This window comes from Varanus komodoensis, unplaced genomic scaffold (assembly GCF_004798865.1).
Source record: "Varanus komodoensis strain SLA01 unplaced genomic scaffold, ASM479886v1 scaffold4, whole genome shotgun sequence".
In the NCBI taxonomy this organism is placed as follows: domain Eukaryota; kingdom Metazoa; phylum Chordata; class Lepidosauria; order Squamata; family Varanidae; genus Varanus; species Varanus komodoensis.
The window spans coordinates 5,552,121-5,578,803 of record NW_025335941.1 but is presented as its reverse complement, the minus strand read 5'-3'; the positions used below and the strand labels follow the sequence as shown (position 1 = coordinate 5,578,803).

General features: G+C 38.4%; 1 protein-coding gene across 7 annotated transcripts in view; it reads left to right on the top strand.

The window, feature by feature from the left end:
• Nucleotides 1-26,683, top strand: part of DMD (dystrophin) — a 994,758-nt gene that overhangs the window by 269,458 nt on the left and 698,617 nt on the right. For 4 of the 7 annotated variants that reach the window (XM_044441364.1, XM_044441362.1, XM_044441360.1 and 1 more), the window contains 3 exons: nt 4,183-4,374; nt 6,685-6,866; nt 15,806-15,956. In XM_044441364.1, the coding sequence (XP_044297299.1) occupies nt 4,183-4,374; nt 6,685-6,866; nt 15,806-15,956 (525 nt within the window). The remainder of the gene's footprint in view (nt 1-4,182; nt 4,375-6,684; nt 6,867-15,805; nt 15,957-26,683) is intronic. The other 3 variants (XM_044441365.1, XM_044441363.1, XM_044441361.1) reach the window with 1 other exon arrangement.

Here is a 26,683-nt window from a genome sequence, read left to right as displayed (position 1 = left end):
ACAGTAAACAGATCAGTATATACCTCATCTATCAAAATATAAACAAACAAACGATACTGTGGCTGATGTGCAATTGATTATCTAAGTCAATGTTGTCAAGTTTGAATTACATTTCTATTTTTTAGCTCTGGATTCATTCTGAAAATGTGAAGTCTTATACTATATTTAATCTGTTTACTTATTAGTGGATTGCATTATACACTCTGTTTCTGAGAAGGAATATCATATTTAGACTGAAAACCTAATTTAAATATTTTTTTCAGCCACTTCTCACTTGGTAGCCTTGCAAAAACTATCCCACCTTTGAGCTATTCTGGCTTTGCAGTAGAAAGTAAGATCTATGCAAAAATTATGAATCATTCATAAAAAGAATTACTGGGATGAAGGGTCATGGTCTCTTTTTGTTCTGACGGTTCTCATTTGGGTTTCTCTATATATGATACATATGTCAGTATTGCACTAATACAAACAAACCCATTGCACTAGCTTGGGTGGACTGGCAAGAAGAATTAGTACAGCCAATGACAGCTTTTAATTCAACCATTTGAAGTGATTATCCCTTCCAAACACCAGGAAAATGAACTCTTGGAAAGGAGCTTAAATGCTACAGTCCATGCATAGGATGCCCTTTTAGAGGAAGCAGCACTACGTACCTTCTATTGTGTGTATCAGCTGGAACATCCTTGTGAGATGTGCCTGTCTGTTTTTACTAAACCCCTTCATGTTTTTGTTTGACCTTGAGAGAGTTGCTTCAACTATTACAGTGCTTGTTGCTTCTGCATTTAAGATTTCCGATCCTTTTATCTTCCTCTGATTGCCTTGAAGAAAACAATATCCCATAATAAACCATGATGAATATTCAAAAATGAAACTTAGCATCTCAGTTTTTCACATATGTTCCAGCTGAATAAGACACGATACAGATCTAACATGTGTTCATGCTCTCTCTCTATTTCTTTCCACTGAAGTTTGCTGATTTAACCTGAAGACAAAACCCTTTAGTCTAGCTTATGGTGCTTCCTGAGGTGAAGTAAGCTTTGTCCTGAAGGCATCAGAATGAAGTAATTCCATAATAAGGGGTCATTAACAATCTGTCCTTCAGAAATGCACAGACGTTGTCTCCTTCAAATAGAGTCTCTTACTTTCATTTCTCTCAACACTGATTATGAGCAGGGAGGAGGAAGAGACAGGGACTGTGACTGACAGATGCACCTTCTAATCCCAAGAACATTTTACTATCACTTTGATTTGGGGGAGGGATTGAGTTCTGTTGAGTGTTAGATGCTTTATCTTCAGTTTCCCCCAAAACAGGGTAGCAAATTAGATGGAATAACAGTTTTTTTCTTACTAGGTAGGATGGGTGACTTGGCTTCAAGATGTGGTTAATTTCAAGGAAATTAACTTTCTGCTCTAACCCAATCCTTCTCTAGAGGCATTTTTCTTCAGTTACTTAGATTCTAAGTCATTCTGTGTTGTCTTTGTGAGCTCGGCGGATACTGAATTAGGTACCAAATCAATTTCCTTTTCCCTAGTCAGGAAACGTAAATGAAATAATTTGAATTTAGCTTTTTGGGGTCTTTTTCTGTGGGCGTGTTTGATTAAGCAGTGTGTTATAGTAATACTGTTTCCTTATTTTATAGGCTTTATACTGCTGCAAGTGTTTCATATTATACTTATCTTGATTGCTTAGCATAAAATATAAACAGGGCTGTCCCTATGACAGGCGGATATGGCAGTCATCCTTGGTGCCAGGGGAGGGTGCACCAAGCTGCAGGTTGCTGGCTTACTTTGATTAGTGGAAGCAATTACAGAGCACCACCACCACTTCCCATTTCCTTCTTTCTGGAGTCATTGTTTTTGCTCAGTATGTGTGCTGCTACCGCTGTTCAGCTCCTACCCCTCCTCATATGCTGTCTGCTTCCCGCTCCCCTCCCCCTCCCCCTCCCCCACACTTCATGGCTCAGGACTCTGAAATTCTGGTGGGAAGGGAGCTGTTCCAAAGGCCTGCCTGTTTTTTACAATCCTATACTAGCAATTTCCTTGTAACTCTCATCCCGACAGCCTACCCACAGGCTAGTCCTTCACCAAATGGAGTCCCAAACACAAAAAGTATCTTATTACTAGGTGTGTTTTTTAAGATATGCTAGTTTAACTCCTGTCCCATTTCTCTCATGGACACATTCTACCTGGTTGCTTCCTCCTCCTGCAGGCGCTGTGGAAAACAGGGAGGCAAGAAGCTGCTGTCTCTAAAGAGTTGTCTACTTGTTTCCTGAATGTGTTTGTCTATCTGAAGAAGGTGTTGGTCTGTCTACCCAACTGGGGTGGCCTGTTCCATGTTCTCTTGGCTAGCCCTTCACAAAGGGCTGGGAGTAAACTCCACAGCACAATAGAAATGAAAACAATGAAGCAGAGAAGATGGCTTATCAGCAGATGGAAAAACATTGCTAGTGGCCGCAGTTGAACCCTCTTATATGTGTAGATCAGGGTGGATGGCGAATAACTTAACACTACCTCTATTAAGTCTTCTATTTTCTGTTCAATGGTGCTTTTCAGAGTTGTTTGGAACCAAAGCATGCTGGACCTAAGGATCTTGTAGATCTGCCCAAGACCCACTGTATCATATTTGCTAGCCATTTCCAGGACAAATTTTTTGCATACACTTGGTTACAGCAACTGAATCTTGTGAAGTTCCCAGAGCACTGTCTTGTCCAGTTTTCTTACAGGAATTTCAGTTAGTACAGCTCATTGATGCCGATAGGCTGCTTGGATAGGTTCATGCAACTACTCCCATAATGGATCCTTGAGCCTGCTGGCTAATTTAAAAAAAAAACAACAACTATCAGGGAAGGAATCGCCTAATTGGCCTTGGAAGAAGAAGTGATCCCATGTAATCTAGAAGAAGCAATAGTAAGACTGCCACTAAAGAAATCCTCTCTGGACCTGGAACATCTTAATTTTAGATCAGTGCCAATTGTTCCTTTTTTAGGCAAGGTCCTTGAGTGGTAGTGGCCTACCTGGTCCAGGCACTCTTGGATGAGACTGATTATTTGGATCCATTTCCGCTGTCATTTGGGACAGGGTTCATTTCAGAAATGATTGTGGTTATTCTCTACAATCACCTACCCCAGAAGAGAATGGGAGACTAGGACCTTGTTGATACTTACACATTTCTCATCAGCTTTCAATGCCATTGCCCATGGTAAACTTCTGGGATGACTATAGGAGTTAGGGGTACTGCACTGCAATGATTCAATTCCTGTTTTGATGGACTTTCTAGAAGATAAATTGTTCTGACAGACGGTACTTGAGAAATATTGCTTGGTTCTGCAAGTTCTCTACCATGGGGTTCACTGAAGTCAATGTTGTCGCCCATGCTTTTCATCGTTTCTGTCCAACCTCTTATCTAATTGACTTGATTCTGCTATTCTATTTTGATTGGAATGGAAGAATGGAATGTGATGGTAGGGAAAGCAATTAGGCTCTCCAAACTTGCATGTTTAGATTTCTTTATGCTGCCTAGGGATGTGAATTGCCCACCTGAGAAGTTTTGCTACTTTTACTTCCCTCAAGCATTCTGGCTGTTTCTCATAAGAATGAATTGACAAATACTCCCCAAGAAAGAAGTATGGCTTGACTATGTCTTGAGCTTATGGAAGAACACAGGCAGCTTTGACATTCTAACACTACAGGCTTGTCATGGTTTGCAATTCATAAGTCACCTGCTCTAGAATAATGAGAAGCTCAGATTTCTAGAATGCAATTTAAATAAGAATTGGGGAACCTTTATAGCACAGTATTGCTGTTTCATTTAAAATATTTGGTATTCCATTTGTGCAACTTTGTTTGCATGCAGAAAATCAAATGAAATTCCTTTCAAAGGATAGAGGAAGTAATTGCAGATTTTTTTTTAAAATAGATTCTTGGGACAGACTTTCCATTTCTTGCATATATAACTGGAAAGAGAATTAAGTCTTTTTCATATGTATCAGCACTTCTTTAACAGCCTTTTTGTTTAGTGACTTTTCTCAAAATGCTCTGTGTCTTACAACAGATCTTCTTGTTCATAATTCTTTTCCCCAAAAGGTACCTACTATGTAAAGTTAACATGGTTGCATTGTATTTACTGATCTAGAAGCACAAATAATTGGTTGATTCCCAAAACTACTATTTTATTTATTGTAGCAGCATTTGGAAGGCCATCAACAGCAGTTACTTGCAGCTTCACCTATGGATACTGAAGTAGATCTGGAAGGCTATCAAACAGCATTAGAAGAAGTACTGTCATGGCTTCTTTCTGCTGAAGATTCATTGCAAGCACAAGGAGATATATCCAGTGATGTAGAAGAAGTTAAAGAACAGTTTCACACCCATGAGGTATGTGAACAAAATAAAGTACAAAAACCAACACAAATCCTTTACCATTTGCTAATTGCTATTCTCTCTGTATAGCTGCATTAAGCCCAAAAGCTTAAAATTAAACTGGTATTTTGGGTCTGTTCCTTCTGCTTAATGCATTGGGGCATTTGGGCTCCTGCCAATTCTAGGAGTGCCCCCTTCCATTGATTGTGGGTCCTTCTGGCATCATTGTAAGTGTGACCTACTGCTTGTACAATTGTGCTTTAACGCCTCCTGATGAGGTGCAGTGGTTGAGAGTATGGGACTGGGACTCAGGCAAACCAGGTTCTAGTCCCCATTCAACCATGAACTCAAATGGGTGACTTTGGGCCTGTCAGACCCTAAGCCATGTCTACCTCACAGGATAGTTGTTGTGCAGATAGGATTGAGAACAGGAGGAGAATGATATAAGGCATTTTGAGTTCTTTAAAAAAAGAAAAAAAGGCAGGATATAATTTAATTAATAAATAGTGGGGTGCTCATTTTTAATTAGAACAGATTAGCAGAACTACTTTATGTGAGCTCTGCACACCTGCCCTATTTGAGAAATGTTAAGACTTTATTTTATTTTTGGCATAGATCAATGCAATATTCAAGCAGTTATACATACAATGAAACAGGTGAAATACTGAGAAACTTAAAGATCATTAAACTAGTATCTAATTAAACTAGAATCTAAGCATAAATTAATTGTAGCGAATTTGGGCTCAAGATCTGTCAGTAAGTACGCTAGATGTTGTGCATCTGCTCTCCCTGGCCAGTGTTGTGGCATTCACTTTTAACACATTATACAAGTCCTGATAGAAAGTGCTGTATAGTAAAACACACCCTGCAGTTTCCACTTCTCCCCTCCCGCAGTGGGACAGCTGTTCATGATATAGCTTCCTTTGCAATTTGCTTTCCCATTCCACCTATATTCATGAAGTCTTAAGGCTCTACTTACAGTTTTGAAGCTCCACTTCATGAATAATTTGTTTTAATAATTTGTTTTAAACAAATTTAATTTGTTTTAATGCTATTAAGCTACTTGGTGCAAATCCAAGACTGTCAGTTGCTGAAAAGCTTGGGCAGGAAGAAGTCTGGCACCCATCCTGCTTGAGGGGTCCTGTGGGCAGCAGGTTTGCTACCATGTGTACCAAGTGCTGGACTAGATGGACCTTTGGTCTGATTCAGAATGGCTTTTCTTATGACTCTTTCCCGTGAACTTGGGTTTTCCATTTTGTGTGGCAAATATATATTTGCATCATAATAGATATTGGCCAAGTCCTCAAGAAAAATATATCAAATTTAGCGATTAGTGAATCTTAAGGATCCATACTTGGACCTCCACAGAGATGTGCCCTGTCTCTAAATGTACACATTAACTGGGAACACAGCTTGGGGTTCACAGCACTGTATGAAGAAACTTAGTGCAACTTCAAACTGGGTGTAACTGTTACACACACACAGCTGGCATACTTACATCTGCTGGAAGATAACTTTATACTGAGATACTTGAATGGCTGAGGGAAGCTATTGGGAAACTTTCCTATTAAAAATGCAGGAAGGCCTTGATGTTCCTTCATGCATTTCAGTAGCAGATTTAATTTGTAGATACTATGAGCCAGAAGACCAAAAATTTATGCTTAAGTTTCTAAAGGATGGTCAATGGGGAAATCTTTATCTTTTCTCCTCCTTGACAAGACCATAATCTGGAACTTGGCATAGTTAATGGTCAATAATTTTTACAGTGGTGAGTTTAAGCTCTAAGGTGTCTTAGACCTATGCTTGGCAGGAAAGGCGACACTGTACCACCTGTGTGTAAAAGTATAGACAGAAGCTTGCCAATTTCAGAGAATTTCCATTCCATCTGGCAAACTGTTAAAATGAATTCATATAAAAGTTAAATTGTGTGGAAGCAAGTATACAACCTTGCTTTATACCTTTACAATTGTGAATGTTATCATTTAGTTGCCCCATCCTATTACATTTGAACCAAAAGCTAGTTTGAAAAGATACACTGTGTATCAAAGTTAGAAGGTGTCTGTCATTGTTTGTTGCTTCATGCAAGAAGTTGTTGTTCTGCAAGAATGTTTCACAGTTTGCAGAAAGTCTATAGTGTACAACAGTGTTGGAATAGCTAGATGTGCCCCATTGGATCTTGTCTATTGTTCCCAAATTTCTGAATTAAATACTAAAGTTACTATTTAAATGTTTCATTAAGTATAAGTTTATATGTTTAAAATCTGTAAACTTCTAAACTCATCTTCATTCTCTTTTGGTAATCTTTGTTAAAAATCATTTTTAAAGGGTTTTATGATGGAATTAACAGCTCACCAGGGACGTGTTGGTGATGTTTTGCAAGTAGGCAGCCAACTTCTGTCACTTGGGAAGCTTTCAGAAGATGAAGAAAATGAAATACAAGAACAAATGAATCTTTTGAATTCGCGATGGGAAAATCTCAGGGTTACAAGTTTGGAAAAACAGAACAAGTGAGTAAATACAAACCTTCAGCAAGCAGTTTTTTACTTGATTTGAATATCTACATACTTGTGGAAAGAACTTGAGATTCCACATTTAATGAAAAGAAATCCCATAACTGACAGATTTGGCCACCCTGTGCGGCATGTTTTGGTGAAAGATCTTTTTTATACATTTGTATGGGTAGGAATCTTTTTTATGACAGTAAGTCAATAAGGAAACAAGTTGAGGAGGAACAGCTTATGTTTTGAAAAGGATGATGGGCCTTGCACAGAGCTTTATGTTGCTTAAATTTAAGGATTTTTGTTTAGAGGTGATATGAGTTTGATACCTCCTCAGAAATCCTTGAATACTTTTTCAGTTATGCTAGCATCTTCCCTTTCAATTTCTTACAGGTAATGATTTTTAAATATGAAATGCTACATTCATACTTTGCTGACATTGGCATTGAGAAGGATAGAAGCAACTATTAATTTCTGGGTTGAAGATACAGGATTAAAGGAGCAATCCTGTATCTAAGAGGTAATGGAATAGTTCACATCCCCAGATGAAAGGACAGCACTCCAACCCCAGGCACTAAAATTGGAACTCCTATTGCAATGACCAGTGCTAGTGTTGGGGCAAACCATTGTGGAATCTGTCCCTTTGCCATTCGCAAACTTTGTTTCAAAATAAGCTGAGTTGGGAGGAAGTCCCTGAATGCTTGTGGAACAAAGGTTGTGCAACTGGCTAAGAAGTGCAACAACTATAGGATAATTATATTGCTTTCACATGCATGCAAAGTGATACTCAAGGTGTTGCAGCAAATAATTTTATCTTATGGAGAGCAAGACATCACTGATGTTCAAGCTGGATTCCAGAAAGGAAAAAGTGCTTGAAATTCTATCACAGGTAGGTGCTGGCTAGTGGAGCACACCAAAGAATTTCAGATCAATTTCAGAATATACTTTATAGAGTAAAGGAAAGCTTTTAACTTTTCTTTTAACTAAGAAGTTCTTAACAAGTTCTTTAACTAGTTACTGATCCAGATACAATGAACTTTGCAATGCTTGTCTCTTTGTTTACTTTGCAACTAAACTACTATGACAACATAGAAAAAAAGTGTATTTTATCTCACTATCTGTTCAACTTGTACACAGAATTTATCATAAGAATTTATCATGAGTAGGATCAGAAAAAGGAGAACAAATTGGTAAAATAATACATAACTGATTTAAGATATGCAGATAATAGTAACAGAATTGAAATGACATCTATTGAAAGCAAAAGAACCAAGTACAAAAGCAGAACTACAGCAGAACATTAAACAAAAAAGTGGCTACAGAGATTTATACAACCATAATATCAGATGATAATTTGGAATTCTAAAAGTTTTTGCACACTTTGGCTCAGCTATCAATTCAAAGGTGGGCTGTAGCCAAGAAATTTGAAGAAGATTGAGACCTGGAAGAGCAGCAACTGAGTAAAGATCATCAACTGAAAGGGCATTTCACTGGAGACCAAGGCCAGGATCATCTATGCCATCGCATTCTCAGTAGCTATGCATAGGTACAAAAGCTGGTCAAGAAAGGTTTTGTGAATATCCTGAAATTAAAGAAAGACAGAAAAGTCAGTCCTAATCAATCAAGCTAGAACTTTCCTTGGAAAACGACAAAATGTAGGCTCTCATATACTTTGAAAACATCATGGGGAGCTAAGACTCATTGCAGAAAACAATAATGCTAAAGAAAGTTAAAGGCAGAAGAAGTGGGAGATGGACAATGAGATGGATTGATTCCATAAAGGAAGCTTTGAGTTTATGATTGCTGAGCAGGGCTGTGAAAGGCAGGAGGCCATTCACTCATTGGGTCATGATCAGTCAAGGACTACATGACTGCATGTAACAATAACAGCTGGTGTGTAAAAAAACCCAGAAAAGAAAGCTCAGAGAAGAAGCAAAGGAGACATGAGGAGTGAAGCAGCGAGGAGAGGATGCTGGAGAAGCCAAGATATGAGCTATCCTGACACCTTTTCAGCCTCTTTCCTTTCTCTTCTGAGACTCTTGGGCTGAATGATCACTCTCACAGAAAATGTAAGGCAGGGATACAGAAGTTCAGTTTGCCTCTGCTGCTCCCCCCATTCTGCACTGGCTAAATGTCAGTGCCGTTTCTTGTTCAGTTCCATTGGAATATTCCTTCTTTCAATACAGCATTATGCAAGATTTCAGACCAGAAATATCCTAGAACTGTCTGATAAGCTGTCGCTAAATGCTTTAAGTATTGGGAGATTTATGGCATAATTATTGTTCATGGTAGAGCTAGATTAATACAGCTCCCATGAGAGCTGTGTGAATTAGTCATATATTTGTTGCTTTCTTTTGCAAAGCAACTGCATTTGAGTACAATTAAGGCTGATTATATCATTTGAAGTGGGTGTACAACTTCCTACTAGACTTCCAAAACTATTTCCTGATCTCACCTTACTTCTCTCTCTTTCTCTCTCTTTCAAATTATAACCCTTGGTATTCTGTTGTATCCAGTGTGTCATTTCAAGATTTTGTGGACTGATGAAAAATACCACCACATTAAAATTGGAACAGCAATGGTTCTATACTAAGGAAGCAAGCATGGGTTATGAAAGACTGCAAGCTTAGATAAAGCAATCAATCTGTTAGTGTTATCCTTGGGCAAATTAACATTAAAGTTTTACAACAAAAGAAGCATGTTTACACAGCAATATTATACTGTCCCTTCCTTGAATGTTAGCCATCTTTAGAAAGATTTGAATGTGCCAAGTTTATATTTGAACAGAATGCAAATTGTTTCCTAATACTTCATCTTTCAAATTCACAAGGTCACTGAAACTCACTGAATTAAATATGTTGCCAATTCCCTAGAAGAAATTGAGTTATTTAAATTGTTGAAAGTGTTTTATTTTGTAAACAAAAAGAGCCTTGCTGGATCAGACCATATTTTGGCCATAATTCTGTTTTCAATTAGACGTCTATAGAATGGCCTCGAGCTGGGCATGAAAAGAAGCACCCTCTGCTGGGAATTGCCTCTGCAGGAACTGATGGTTGATGGCACACTGCTTCTGATTCAGGTTCCAATTAGCTGTCACAGCCTATAGCTGTTTAAAAATCTGTCTCCCCCGAATCTGCCTAATCTCGTCTTAAAGGCATCTCAACAAGGAGCCATCACTACATCATCTGGACAACTAATAAATATACCTTGTCAGAATAATTGTTTTGCATTGTCTCTCCTGACATTACTGCTGATCAGTTTTATTGCTTGATTCAGAGTTCTAGTACTCCAGAAGAGGGAAAGAGAACATGTGTATAAAATTTATTTTCCTTTATCACACCCTTCTCTCATTCAGCATTTTTCTGAACAAAAATGACTCAAATGCTTTAGGCTAAAATCTGATAGGCTTTAACCTGAAATTAAGTCTCATATGAACTTACTTTTGAGTAGTCATGTATAAGATTTCCTTTCAATCTGGCTTTGAATTTTATTTCTGTTTACACTGTAATAGGTGTGTTTTCAGCTCTGGGTCTCTTAGTTTTAGTTCTCTCTCTCAGCTTTTAATTCCATTTTGCTGATTTACTGAAATATTGCCTTCTCTTCCCCAAAGATTTCTTGCTGAGGGTCACATTCAGTATATATGCACATTATATTAATAGTAGTTATATTATTCAGTGTGCATTCAGTTGCTTTGAATGGCAATCTAAAACAATATAAGTGGTGATAGGATGATCAGTATTGCCCTTGAAATAAATAAATACAAGAAGACAATGCAAAAATACATTATTTTCTCCTCTTTGAGTAAACTGTGATTATCTTGATTGAATCATACAAAAATAAGGTTGTTTTTCATAAGAATTTGTAGAGACAAGCTTTGCAAAGTCCATTGTATCTGGATCAGTAACTAGTTAAAGAACAGTAAACAGTGAGTGGAAAAAACTGGTATTTTATTTCAATAGTGCAGTCACACCATTCTGTATTAGGATTAGGATCAATGCTTTCAAACATAATTATAAATGCTCTAGAATTAGGAGTGAGTATTGAAGTGGCCAGATTTTCCTATAACACCAACATATTTAGGGTAGATAAAACCAGAAGTTTGTGAGGACCTCTGAAGGGATTTCTTCAAACTGGGAGAATGGTCATCAAAATGGCAAATGCGGTTCAATTTAAGGAAAAAATAAGATAAAGCAATGTATGTTGGGTCAAAAATGCTTAGCTTCAGGTATAGACTGTTGGGATCTCCCTTAGTAGTGACTCATCAAGAAAGTGTTTTTGGGGTGGACAACTTGATGAAAATGTCAGCCCAGTGGGCAGCTGCTATGAAAAAGACAAACTTCCTGTTAGCATGATTAGGAAATGAATTGAAAATAAAACTGAATTGAAATAAAATTAAAAGATAAGACTTCCTTTGTACAAACCTTTGGTGCAGCCACATTTAGATTGTTGTCTATAGTTCTGGTCACCACGGCTGAAAAATGACACTGAGGAAGGGGTTGGAGTAACTTCCTTATGAGGAACAGTTACTAAAACTGAGATTATTTATCTTAGAGAAAAGGTGAGCAAGGGGAGAAATGATACAGGCATTTAAAAGTATGTATGGTGTGGATAAAGTAGAGAGGAAGACATTTTACCCACTCCCCCATAGCCCTAGAACTTTTTCACCAGGGGGCCAGTTGAAAGGTGTTGGTCCCGGTGCCAGGCTCAGGCCGGAAAGGTGGTGCTGGCGGAGCGTGCAGGCCAGTGCGGGGGTGGCGCGGGTGCATGCATTGAGGAGGGGTGGGCACATGTGGCGAGGGGAGGCAAGGAGAGGCGGGGCGGGCATGCGCTGCAATGCAGCAGTGGGTGCACGAGGCAGCAGCTTGCTCGCTTGGAGATCGTTTTCTCCAAGTGAGTCCAAAATGATCTCCATGTGAGCAAGCCGCCGCCGCTGCCCTGCACACAGGGTTTGGCAGGTGGTGGCAGGCACAAGCGCGGCGAGTCCAAAACCTCTGGCAGGCCGGATAAATGTGCATGGTGGGCCAGATCCGGCCCGTGGGCTGTAGTTTGAGGACCCATGCCCTTGAACCATGCCCTTAAATCCATTAAGCAGGGCACATTCAAGTTGTGGAAGCTCTACAATTTCCTGTGAAAGGGAGAGGCTGAGTGATATGTTGAGTATGATTGAGAGATTGAGTAAGGAAGAGACATACTTTGGCTTTAAGCCAGTTATTGTGACTGCCAACTGCATAGAAGTTGTTTGGAATTTGTCTATGTATAGTTTTCTTTCTGCCAGTTGTGTTCAATCACAATGCATAGGAATTAAGCAGTTCCATATATTGTAAAATGTCACCTAGGACAGGACCATAGAACAATTGAGTAAGGACACTTTTTAATGTCTATTGCAGAAGGATTTCAGAAGATTAATGCCTGATATAAAACTGTCACAATTTACAGGTGCTGAGAGTGGCAACATAGCCCAAATTACCACACTATTTTCATTCTAGATGGCTTTGCATTTCAGCCTACTCAGGCAACAGTAGAGGCCATTCATGCCACTTCTTCCATATCCAGACAGCACTACCTTGGCTCAGATCTGGTAACAGAACTAGCCACCCAATTCAATTTACCCAGAGGAATACTTCTGAGGGAGAGTTTCTATAGAACGGGGTGTCTACTCAATACAATCTCATGCTCGGCTCTTTGTTACCTGTGCCTAACCAGGTCCCAGGGTCTTTCACAGCCTCAAGTTACACTTGCACAGTGGGGATATGCCAAAGACTTCCTCCAAATGCCTTAGGATATCTTTGAGACCATGGGTCAGCCACTCTTCTCTTTCTTCCATAGCCCTCATTGCTCTTCCAAATTTTAGATCAATCAGACTGAACTAGCATTTTAATGAATTTTATCCACCACCTTGTCCTTTTGTTGCATCATCCAGTGCTATTCGTTCCATTTACAGAGCAGGTCGAAAAGTATAAAAGTCTCCACAGTGAACAGGAAAGCCATGTGCAACGTTAAAAAAGAAAAGAAATCCCTACTAAGGCAATTGCAAGAATCAGTCTAAAATATGCAAGCACTAAGTGTCCATGCTGTCTGACCATTGCACCAGCCACATATAGCCAATTTTGTTCAGAAACTGGGCAAGGCCTTCTCTACTGCAAAAACTTAATTTTCTGATGTATTTCACATACCTGACACACAATTTCTTGTCTATTCCTTAGTCTTATTGCCTATAAGAAACACACACATTTCCTTTAAGCCATGTCAGTCCAGTGCATAGCCAGTTTTGGTCGCCTGACCAAATCAGTTTTGTAATATTTTCATTTTTAATCCAGAATTATTCCAAATTATTCTTTACTAGCAAACTGAAGTGAAACATGTTTATGACAGTCTGCCCTTTCTATTTCTTGGAGGTATGAGAAATTAACTAAAATTACTAGAATTAATAGCACTCAACTTCTTCCTATGTTTTCATTATTTTGGGATTCTCTATCAGGAATGTGCAATGTACCCTTTGTTCGGCCATTTACTGATCCCGTTCTTTTCTCATCATTTTAGCTGCTCCCTCTAATGCAGCAGGTTACCGCATAAACTGGGTGTGCAAGTTTGTTGAGTGAGGTTATGGCATTCAGAATGTAGCAGTCATCTATGTGGATACAATCACATTGAATCACAATTCAAATCTGTGCTGGCCTCCACATATGCTTAAGCACTTGCTAGCTCCCTTAACATAGCACAATGTTGAGAATCTGAAAGGCTATCACAATCGATGGATTCCAGAGGCCATATTTGTCAGTAGTATCTGGCTGTGAGTTAGCTCTTGGCTGGTAGGAGATTTTTTTTTAGCATATTTTAAATATCTAATAGCCATTAAAGATCCTTAAAACTGTATGCTCCTGGATCTTTGCCCATTTTCCTAATTATGAAAAAGTATTGATGCAGCAATGATCACAGCTGCTGATTTGTTAGGAAATTATTCTTTGAAGTGACAGCAGCAGATACAGATAGGATGGTGGGCTCTGTTCCCAAGAAGTAGTACATTGTGACACCCAATTTTCTTAACCAGTATAGGAAGCTACTCATAGGACAGCAACAGCTACTGGTATTGCTCAGCTAGGGATGAACAAAAGTCCTTACACAACATAGGGATATACCACCAGGCTGAGATCCTGAAGTTTATAAGGCTTTTCACAAGCTATGCTCACTAGCTAGCATTGGCTTGCATTACCTTTGAGTTTTAGGGGCTTGTAACACTCACCCCAAAGAAGTAAAAAGCATGAGGAGCACTTGCGTTCTTTCCTACTAACATTAAAACCTTAGAAACATTCACAGCTGTGGGATCTTGCCTTCTTATTGGGAAAGCAAGTAAAGGGAAGGTGGAACTGCATGAACATTTCATTCTTGTTGCATTGTAAAATCACAGTGGGAATAGGATTAGGGATGTGTAATCTTAAAAAACCCCAAACTGGTTCTCTGGTTGCCAACAGGCAGCTCATACTTTTATCAGTAGATTGAGAGCTTGGTGACACTCTCCGTATAAAAATTTCCTATCAGCAAGCCTTAATCATACATTTTTGGAATGAACATGGCTTCCTCCCGTTCACTGAAGTGTGTTTGTGGAATTTTCTGATGTACTGATTTTTAAGTGCACTTTCTTTCTTGCAACATGTTAGAAACTTGGATATGTGTACAGTTCAGAAAGGAGATTATGCAAAGTCTGAGAGGTGCAAAGTAGGCACGGTCTTGTCAAAATCAAATGAGCAATTGTTTCACAGAAGATGCAACTGTAACTACTATTTGTGTTTATGAAGCTATAACAGAGTTCAGTCTACATCTGGATTTCTCATTATAATCCACTGACTGCACTGAGTTTGTCTGTTTTCCAAAGTACAATCAATGTATGTACACATTTGCTGTCAAATGATTTTTTCCACTTCCAAATCACATTGTAAGTTCAGAAATATGTTTATTTTAATCACAATTTTTGGTATATTTAAAATGGTTATAACCAGACCAAAAATTAACCCAACCTGATTTCTAATACATTGCTAATGTAGACAAAGCCCCAGGTCTCATTTGTCACAATCTGCTCAGATAGATTTGTTGGATTCTGAAGTGCAGAGTTGCAGAAGAAATGGGCAGATAACTTTACAGTTTCAAACTTACCTAGTGAAGATTCTCATGCAGAATATGAGAGCCAACTCTTCTTGGAAAAGGAGGGAGCAATTTCATATCTGCAGGAGGAGAAGCTGAGGCAAAACCAGCAAATAAGCTAAGAAACGTCCAGCATTCCCACCACCAACTGCTCAGGCAGGAAGAGCTATCCTAAGTGAGAGAGTCAGAAACTTTACCTTCTTCCCTCCCTTTTAGTAAAAGTTTCAGTTTGCGTTCAGATTGTCACATGGACAGATGCTTCTCTGGAATATCAAATAGAAAACTAGTTTATCTATTTTGTTACTTGTTAAGCTATTAAAAAAGGCATTTACCTTTTAAAAATCCTCTGATGGTGCTGGAGGGGAAAAGGAGACCTGATTATGGCACATAGGTTCTGCCCTTCCCAAAGAAATATCATATGGGAAAACTTCCTGGGTTTGCTGTCAAAAAATTCAGGAATGCAAAACTTTCTGTTTATTTTACTTTTTACTTCTGACCAAATGTTACTGCAGATATTGTTCCAAGAGAATATATGCCTCAAAGATACTGTGTGTAACTTCCATTTAAATTCTATTGCAGCTGATTGCAGAAAAGCAGTTTCTTAGCAGTTCCAAAGAGAGATAGTGGGGGAAGCAAATTCAGCCTCCTCTGCAGTTTCTTTAATTGTGAAAATTTTCCTGCTTTATATGTAGGCTGATATGGTTAACATATCATTTATGGTCTATGGTACACAATGGACTGATAGATCTAATTTCACATTTGCCTGATATTTTAACTCATTGTGGCTATTTATGGTCTTTAATCATCTCCAGTTTACACCGAGTTCTAATGGACTTACAAAATCAGCAGCTACGTCAACTATCTGATTGGTTAGCTAAAACAGAAGAAAGAACTGAAAGAATTGAATCAGAACCCTTGGGTCCAGATCTGGAAAACTTGAAGCGGCAGGTGGAAGAACATAAGGTAAGTTATGGTATATTTCTTGAGTCCATTAGTTTCCAGGGTCTTTATAGATAAAGCATGTGTATTCTTTTTTGAGAGAATGTCAGCATAGCACTGTATTATATGAAAAACTCTAATATGTTAATATATGCAAATCTAGATAGAGGATGAACAAAACCCTCAGAACAGAACACAGACATTTTGAATTTCCTATTAATAAGACCAGGATTGTTGTCATTTTCTTCCACACAGTCATTATTCAAAGAATAAAAGTAGGCTGAGATGATAAGGGAAAAGGGAATTGCGATATGCTATTTACTGCAAAATACAATAATAGCATTTCAGATTTTATTATTCCCTGTTTTTTTCTTTTGCTATCTTGCACTTCCTTCTAGAGTACTCTAGTAGCAAATCGACACTATTAGTTATTATAATTGGTATTTCTAATCTTATTAGCAGTGCTGGGACTTCGAGCATGCAGCCCCCAAGCACTGTAAAGTATTCAAACTGAGTGCCTGCCTTTATATGTGGAAAGATGTGGGTGTTTTTGAAAAATGAATTTAATTATAAAAACAACCAGCTAGCACAGAAAGAACAAAAGCATTGGGCAAGACTGTGTTTTTGTTGTGTAAGGCGGCTTTGGTTGTAAGTATGAAGACCTCTTTCAGAAGACTTCTTCTAAATCTGAGAAATTAAAGCTACAAACATAAATCCAATTTACAAGAGTTTGACTATACTGCTTAGTGACATCAGATAAAACATCCTGGTAAAATAACTAATGGGAAATAAGGAATGGTGCCAACATATTAGGTGCTCGAAAGGCTACAGAATTGCAAATCTCTTTCCAACCCTTCCTCCTGCTCTCTTGTATGTGAATTTTCCCTGGTCTGAGGTTAGGTATGAAAATACTGTAGACTGGTATCAAAAATGCATAAGAAAAAGAGATGCAGCTTATTTTTCAATCAAATAAGCCAAAGCAACAATTAGTAGTAGTGGTAAAATTCATTATGTAGTAGTGGTAAAAGTGATAAAGTTAGTAGTAGTGGTAAAAGTGGGTGTGCAGTTGGTGTAATGTTAAAATCTGAAGAGTGTTGCCTGCTTGCACAATAGCATTTGCTTAGTATATTGTAGTTCTTTGCATATCATATAGCAGTGTATTAAGAAATTGCTTACATTTATCTGGCACTATTTTTATTGCTTTTAGCTTTCCATAGAGATGTCTGAGTCCTCAAACTTGAGGACCATCCCAGATTGTGAGCTCGCTTGCTCTTCCTTCCTTCCTTCCTTCCTTCCTTCCTTCCTTCCTTCCTTCCTTCCTTCTTTTTGGCATATATTCCAGATGTATGCATCAGTTGAGTCCATCCTGGAATATATGGATTCTTATTCATGCACATTTTCAAACTACTAATTTTTCACATATATTTTTCAAGTTATGCATCCTATAAAATACTTTTTTTGGCCTGAAAGTCACATTGAAATCTTGTGTTTGAGTTATCCAGCTTAAGACATTTGAAAGAATGCTGGAAATAAATCTGTACATCAATACATACTGAGCCCTTGCTTGCTCTGTTCAAACAGTATTGTTCAAACTGTTTTAAATTTTCTATCAAACCAAAGTGACCATATAGTGGGCTAGTAGATGTTGAAAAAGTAATAGAACACAGAGAGAATTCTATTTTTCACATGTTGCAAAAACTAATGATAAATCATGCTCTGTCCTATTTAAGGTCAATAGAGGCAAATTGTAGGTGATGCTTTGATCATGCAATGGAACAGATTAATTCAGATTTTAGGACTAGCAATAACATATTCAATGGATTCACATGCATCTTTAAGGGAGTAATTAAGAGCAAGTTAGCAATAAAATCTTAAAATTGATGAAAGATTTTTGTGCTGTACTCTGTTTATATTTGTGCGTATATTTGTGTCCATGCTAACTCATTCTATTAAAAATGAGTTTTTTTCTTTTATTTTTATGTGAAAAGAATTTTAATACACTTTTTATTTTAATTGAATCATTCTGCCAAGAAATAAGATGACACATATTTTAAAAAGAAAATAATTGCATTAATTATAATTGAAATAGTTGTATGTTTTCATTTGGAAAATATATTTGTTTGAAAGTATTTACCTCTTAAGCACACTAACTCCATGGTTAATAGATTCCACAGTTAATAATATCTGCTTATTAAAATTGTGCTAATATTTTCTTGCAGAATCAGTAGTGGCCATTAATAAATGGTGAGCAGAGCAATAGGCTTGTGACATCATTCACCTGAGAATGCTAGACACTTGGAGTGGATATCTTACTCACATTTTAAAATTATAAGGGGTCAACTAGATCTCTGCAAGCCTTCTGTGTCTAATCAACATGCTAGCTAAAAGAGTTGGGACAAGCATGCTAGCTATACCCTCTTGGCGTTACTGACTTTGTTGTCTTCCATTAGTTAAGAGAGCCTCTGTATTAGTGAAGTTTTCCCTAATGGTTCAGTATGTTCAAGTAAGCTAGGAACTTGGGATCTAAACTTTGCAGAAAGCCTGCTGAAGAAGAAAATGCAATCTTTTGCAAAAGTTCTTTCCAACTCAAAAAGGGTAAACAGAGTGGAGTTGGCATCCGTACACTCATTCTTCCCCTCTGCATGTTGGTTCTGCACACAAGTAGAATGTCAGGATAGGATCATGAGCTGGTTTTGGTCTCTTTTTCAATATTACTCCTTTCCCCTTCTCATAAGATCAAGTTGACAGACTTATTGTGTGAAATCTAGAGGCAACCATCAAGTCCAATTTTATGTTTAGTTCCATTCATCATAGAAGTTGATTCCCAACTGAATTTTCCTTCTCCCTTCACCACCAGAGTTGGCTACACACTCAGGGAGAATCTGTGTTTCACTAGAGACACAGTTCCTGGCTCCAGACTTGGACAAGCAATTTCATAGAAACCACATAGACAATTTGAGCTGCTTTTGGCCATTCATCAGGAATGTTTTAGAAGTCTATCAAGAACAAATTTTCTAGTTTCACGTGCTCCTACTCTAGATTCCTTCCCTTTACTTCATTTAAGATTTTATTTGGCAAACTATTTGGTCTTCATGGTCTCTGTGACTCATGCATATAATGTTTACATTTAGGTTTTGGTATCCTGTTCATTAGCTCAGGGATCTCAGAATGGCTATGCATATGGGTTTATGTTCCTGTCAGAGCAACATTTGGAACATTTAAGCAGAGCTTAGACCTGTCCAAATCTTTGCTCACATTCAAGGCATGGCTCACATTCTTTCCTGTCTCTGAAGTCTTTCTTATCCACCAGAGCAACAAGCATTATTTTAGGAAACTGCTTCACAGCCTCTCATATATATAGTTTTCTCCTCTTGTTCTCTGAAGTGATGGGGGAGGGATGTTTTCCCCTATTTTTTCTATCATATTGTCTCTCCATTTTTCACTCTTTCTGTCTTGCTTCTCAGGGGTACATGGCCTCCAAGTCTGCCTTCAAGTGCTCCCAATGCTGTTCCTGCTTTGCCTTGGGGAGATCCATTGCAATGGTTTTACTAAACAGACTAGAAAGAATAGATGGTTATACCGCCAGGCCTTTCTCGAGAAACAAGTTGTTTTTTATTTTTTAACATAAACAAGTACAAAAAAGAATGTGAAACAGAACAAACTAAAATGAACAAAGCAAGCTAAAATGAACAAAGTTGACAAGGGAATTTTAAACGAATTCAACCTATACATTCAGCACCCCAAAACTATCCATCATCTTGTCTTTCAACAGAGAAAGTTCATCAAAAAAGAAATCCTTAATCTATACAACAACACTTCTTCCAATCACTTCAAATTCTCTACTGCTTTTTTTCTTTTTCCAAACTCTCCGCAGATCCCATTAATCATGCTGAGCATAGTAAAATTTCCATTTATCACTGGATGCTTCTAATGGTCTTCTATTTACATAATTACTTAATTTGGCCATCATAGCATATTCTGCTAGACTCTTTCTCCATTTTTCAATTTTTGGGGGCTTCAATGATTTCCATTTTAAGGCAATTGTGATTCTTGCTGCAGTTGTCTTATACTTAAATAATTCTGACATATGCTTTGAAAGCTCTCTGGCACTATATTCAAAAGCTGGGCATGTAACAGGGTGGATGAGACTTTCTATCATATGTGGTGGACTTGTGAAGTAATGAAGAAATTTTGGAAATTGATACATGCGGAAATGCAGAAAAGTATAAAAATTAAGTTTCCCATGAGTTCCAAGAATACGCTTTTGGGAAACAGGTCTTGAATGTCACAGACACAGCTATACAAAACTTGCTCTTGCACAGTGTCTCATCTACGCTCTGGAAGGTGCTACCTCCCCTTCAACCAGACTGATGGAGTATGCTGCTACTCAACCTACCGCTTCAGGACATCCATATTGTCAATACTGAGACCTTCTGCTTTCCTTTTGAACCAATAGCTCAAGACTATCCCTTTGACTTTCATGGTCAATGCAAAACAAGTCAAGCAGGCTAAATCTGTTTCAAAACACCCCCCCCGCCCCCGCCGCCCACCACCAAGTACTCAAGTCTCAGAACCAAAATGAAAAAAAGCAAGTTGTTGAATTGAAGCTGAAGCTGAACCAGAATGTCTTGCATGTTTGGCACACTTATCCAGATCTCCAACTCCACAATTTTTTCTACTTCCACCAATACCAGTTCTGAGTCCTAGATGGCCACAACCCACAGGATAATCTCAAATCTCAGAGGGTGCCCTTTCTACTTAGCACTCTACCACTCTCCTAATAGTTGATTGCCTTGGTACCAATGAACCTCTCCAGCACCAGCATAATATGCCATGATACAACTATGCTCATTTCTACTATTACTAATCATCTTGGTATTAATCTGAAGACTGCTCACCCTCAAGAAGGCACAGAGATATCACTCTATTTCTATCGCTGACAACCCAGCCTTTCATAACAGAAAATCTTGAGGGCAACTCTTTAGCACAGTTTCCAAGCCCCTCAAAACCATGCCTTTACAGAACCCTCTCCAACAAGTGCAACTAGCTTTTCACTTAATCTTTAGATACAACTTTCACACAAGTTCTTTGAAAATGTCTTCTCCAAGAAATACAGTCTTTTATGCACAACCATTCAATTGATTAAATCTGCCCAGTCCCCAACCAACTACCTATTAGAGTTCTGTCAGCAGGAGCAGAATGCTACTGCCCAATATTTCCTCTCTGTTCTCTCACCACATTTTCTTCGGATGCTACAGATGAAGATCAGAAAGCTGCAGCTCCACACTGAGTTGTTTGTTGTTAGTTGCAAAGTCATGTCCGATCCATCGCAACCCCATGGACAACCTTCCTCCAGGCCTTCCTGTCCTCCACCATCCCCCGGAGTCCACTTAAGCTCACACTGACTGGTTCAGTGACTCCATCTAGCCACCTCATCCTCTGCCGTCCCCTTCTTCTTTTGCCATCTATTGTTCCCAGCATGAGGCTCTTCTCCAGGGAGTCCTTCCTTCTCATTAGGTGGTCACAGTATTTGAGTTTCATCTTCAGTATCTGACCTTCTAAAGAGCAATCAGTGTTGATCTCCTCTAGGACTGACCAGTTTGATCACCTTGCAGTCCAAGGGACTCGCAGGAGTCTTCTCCAGCACCACAATTCAAAGGCCTCAATTCTTCAGTGCTCAGCCTTCCTTATGGTCCAACTTTCACAGCAATACATTGCAACTGGGAAAACCATAGCCACACTGAGTACATTAGACTCAATGTACTGATGTAGTCAGTACATCAGTGAATAGATTGAGGATAGATTGAGAATAGCTAAGAACTAAATCCTTTTAAGCAGCGGTCCTCAAACTTTTTCAATAGGGGGCCAGTTGAAAGGCTACGGTGACTGTCGTGGGCCGGTGAAGTGGGGGTGACTGGGGGCACAGGCCAGTGAGGTGCCATCGAGTGCGTGGCAGTAGCTCGCTTGTTGGAGATCTCCCAGTGAGTCCAGAACCATCTCCGAGGGAGCAAGTCACCCCCTCCCCGCAAGCGCTTGCGTACGGGAGGCAGGCAGTGGCGGCAGCTCGCTCGCTCGTTCGGAGACCATCTCTGAGTGAGCAAGCCACCGCCTCCCTGCCCACGCAGCAAGCACGCACTCGGGCAGTGAGTGGCGGCACGGGGCTGGATGGATGGCCATGGCAGGCCAGATTTGTCCCATGGGCCATAGTTTGAGGATCCATGCTTTTAAGGGTCAATTTAGTCTAATAGGAATTAAGCTGTGTTGAGTTTGAGCTGGCTTTTCTCTCTAACATGTATCTTCCACTTTCTAAGACAAAGTTTAGTCTACAAGAACTAGACTGGGTTATGTCCTGCTGGCTTATCCCTCTGAAATATATCATCTTCTTTCTAAGGCTGAATTTAGTCTATGGGGAGCTAAACTGGGTTAAGGTTCTGCTGGCTTTTCTCTCTAAAATGTAGTTCCTCCTTTCTAAGGCTGCATTTAATCTTCGAGAACTGAACTAAGTTTCTGGTGGGTTTTTCCCCTCTGAAATGCATCTTCCCCCTTCTTAATACTGAGTTCAGTCTACTGGGAACAAAACTGGATTAAGTTCCTCCTGGCCTTTATCTCTGAAATGCAGCTTTTCCTTTCTAAGGCTGTGCTTGTTCCTACTGGAAACTAAACCTGGTTAAGTTGTTTTTTTTTTGCTTTTTCCTCTTAAATGCATATTTCCCCTAAGACTGAGTTTACTGGGGACTAAACAGATTAAATTTCTGCTGGCTTTTCCCTCTGAAATATAACTTCTTTTTTCCAGTTTCTCAGAAAAAAATACCCTCCCCTACAAAAAAAAGTAAAGGAGAATAATTCCAAGGGATCTTGTATGAGTTTTTCATATAATAAGCATTTTGAAAGATTTCACAAAAAGTTAGTAGTCATCTCTTCTATGGTTACTTAAAATAATTAGTACTTAAGAGAAACTCAACAATTAGAGCAATTGTTTTAATGTATAGCTCTTAATACTAACTTATTTTCCATTCCTTTTACATTTTAAATAACAGCAAAACATTTATGTTAAAATTATAACTCACTAATGATACTTTAAAAGCCTGTTTACATAATTAAATTAAATTGTGTATAATAAGCTTTCCTTTAATCACAAAATTCTCTAGCTGGTCTTCTGCTTATGTAACTAGTTAGTTAAGCCATTAATGCTTATCCATCTGGCTTATTTTTCCAGTATTCTCTAGTTGAGCAGTCTTCTGTTTTCCATTTTAATGTCATTATATTTCTAGCTGCTATTATCATATCTTTAAATAACTCTACACTATTCCTTGGCAGAGTTTCTGGTACAATGTTCAGTAGCATATTTTTGGTGTTGATAGGAAAGTTAATTTTAAATATTTTCTGTATTTATTTCCAAAAAAGTTTAACTGTATTGCATATCCACCACATATATTGCAAAAACTCCCATCCACTTCTTTACATTCCAGCACTTTCCATTATAATTGTTATCCATTTTCTCACCTTTTGCGTAATATACCTACAAAAACCCTTTTGTAACAATTTTCTTAGTGCTGTGAATTTTCTATCCTTTGTCCCCAAAGTTTCCACTGACAAAAAGATATTTCTTCCTCAAAATTCTGCATCCAACTTATCATGCCTGTTTTAATGTGTTCTGCTTCAGTAATATATTGGAAAAATTGCTGATAAATTTGTCATAATAGGGTTTTTTTGGTGTGTAATAATTTTTTCCAGTTCCAAAAGTTTTTTACCACATATTTCATGTTTGCCTTTACCATTCTTGAAGGTTTTTACCCTGTATGAAAATTGTTAACATCTAAAACTAAAACTCTAATTTGGGTAAACATTCATTTTTATGATGAAAATTCTTCCCAACCATGACACTTTTAGTTTATACAATTTATGAAGATCTTTTTGAGTCTTCGTCCATATTATTTTATAATTGTCTTTAAATGTATTATGGCCAGTCACAATTATTCCCAAGTACTTAACAGAGTTGGAAGTTATTTCACATCCTGAATTTTTAAATCTAGTTTCCTCTTCTTGCTTTGTTAAGAACTTTAGTATAATTTTCATTTTCTTATTAACTTTGTATCCAGAAAAACACCCATTTTTATCTGATCTATAATATACTGTATCAATAAGTGCAGATTTAAAATCATCTGCACTATATCATAAAGGTAATATTTCATTTTATATTCTTCTCTGTCTACCTTCAGGCCTTTAATTTTTCCAGCTTGTCTTATTTTTGTAGATAAAATATCCAAAATAAGGTTAAATAAAAGTGATAATAGACATCCTTGGCATGTTCATTTTTCCATGTGAAAACTATTGGTTAGTACTCCATTTATTAAAAATTTTCCATGTTATTTTGTATAAATTGCTTGTATCCTTTCTATAAATCTTGGACCACAGTCAAAGTCAAATTATTGAAAACTTTTCAATACAAAGGACCAAGACACATTATTAAACTCTTTCTTAGCATCTTAAAAGAGAAATGGTGCCTTGTCACTGCTGCTGCTGCCTCGTCTTCATCTTTGCCTTCATCTTCAATTTGATTGCATTAATTACAAACTGAACATTATCATTCATAAGTCTTGTTGGTACAAAAATTGGTCTGGTCTGTATGAATCTGTTTTTCTATACATTTTTGGAATAAAGAGTTTATAATCTATAGTTAATAATGTGATAGGTCTATAGGAATATGGCATGGTAGGATAAATTGCCTTTGTTGTGTATCCATGTTATATGCACTTGCCGTAATAGTAGCAGTGCGTCCTCTTGGTTAATTTCATTCATTGCTTTTTAAAGTGATACTATTATTTTACGTTGCTGTAAAGTTGTCTAGTACAGGTGCATTATCTTTTATTAGGTTTTTTCCCAGTTTTGATACCTCTTGGAAAGTAATAATGCCATTCACTATTTCTCCATGTTCACATATAATTTTTTCAATATGTGCTTTTTATGTATATTGCGCCATTCTACCTTCTAAGACTGGGTCTTTTTGTACAAATTTGAGAAAATTATACACTGGATTACCCTTTTGGAGTTTGGCCCCATTGCTGTTCCCTTGCCCTGGCTTCCCTTATTTATCTCATTAACGGAGATATAAATTAAAATTAATATTAATACAAAATGAGTCAATATATTGCAGGTACCCTCTCCATGCCCTGTTGGTCATGTTGCTTGTGGTCTGCGATGATTTTTCAGTGGTGTGAGATGCTTTATCAGCAGGACTCCTTGATCTCATTGTAGGGCTGTTTCTTCACAGCCGGAGAGTTCTTGCCAGGTAGTAAATATATGCTGCACATCAGCTATCTAGAGCTCTTAACTGTAGTGAAAGACTTCCAAGAATTTTTTTGAAAAGTCACTACATGACATGTCACCCAGATTTATAGGCTAAAACAAGCACTTTAAATTGGATCTGGACTTCCACTGCCTCCCAATGCAATTTATATCAATGTAATTTATAGAATTAGTGCTATATGGGTCCATGAACTGGCACATTTTACTAAGTGTGTGGCCTGAGTTTGGACCAGTTGAATTTGCCAGACCATCTTCAAAGGCTGCCCCATGTAAAATGCATTTCAGTAGTTTAATCTCGATGTTACCTGTGCACGGGTAGCTGTGGCCAGGTTCTGTGTGTTCAGAAAGGGGCTAAGTTGATAAATTTTCTGCAGCTGAAGGAAGGTGCCCCAAGCCACTGAGCTGACCTGTGCCTCTAGGGTTAGCTTAGGTTCAGGAGCACACCCAAGCTGTGGACCCTGTCCTTCAGGGGGAGTGTGACTCTGTTCAGGACAGAGTAAAGGCCCTTCAACCTGTCATACAAACCACATACCAACAGCACTTCCTTCTTGTCTGGATTTAGTTTCAGTTTACTGACCTTCATCCAGTCCATTATCAAGTTCAGACACAGGATGAACACAAAGGCTGCCTCACCTGGATTGGATGTAAATGAGATGAGCATCGTCTGCATATTGCTGACACTGCAGCCCAAACCTCCTGATGACCTCTCCTAACAGTTTCACATAGATGTTGAACAGCATGGAAGATACTACAGAGCTTTGTGGAAACCCACGGTGCAACTATCGTGTGGCATAGCAACTGTAGGCCAGCACCACCTTCTGGATATGGTTGGCTAGAAGAGAGTAGAACCATTGCAGTGCTTCCAAGTCCCATTCATGCCAACCTGTCCAAAAAAGCACCATGATCAATAGTGTTGAAAGCTGCTGAAAGGTCCTACAGAATCAACAGGGTTGCACTTCTCCATTTCTCTCCTGGCAGAGGTCATCATACAAGGGAGACCGAGGCATTCTGTGTCCCAAAACCCAACTGAAAAAAACCAAAAACCCAACTGAAATGGATCTAGAAAATCCAATTCATCCAAGAGTACTTGGAGCTGTCCAGCCACCATCAAATAACGTTGGTTCATATTAACATATGATACAAACTCATTTTGTCTTTACCTGCTTCATATGTCCTTGTTTTTTTATTGTTTTTACCCCATTGAGAGCCAGTGTGGTGTAGTGGTTAAGAGTGTGGGACTGGGACTCAGACGATCTGGGTTCTAGTCCCCGCTCAGCCATGGAGCCAACTGGGTGACTATGGGCTAGTCACAGACTCTCAGCCCAACCTACCTCACAGGGTTGTTGTTGTGTGGATAAGATGGAGGGGGAGATATAAGCTGCCTTGAGCCCTGTGTAGGAAAAAGGCAGGATATAAATTGAAAAATAAATAAATAAATTGTATTG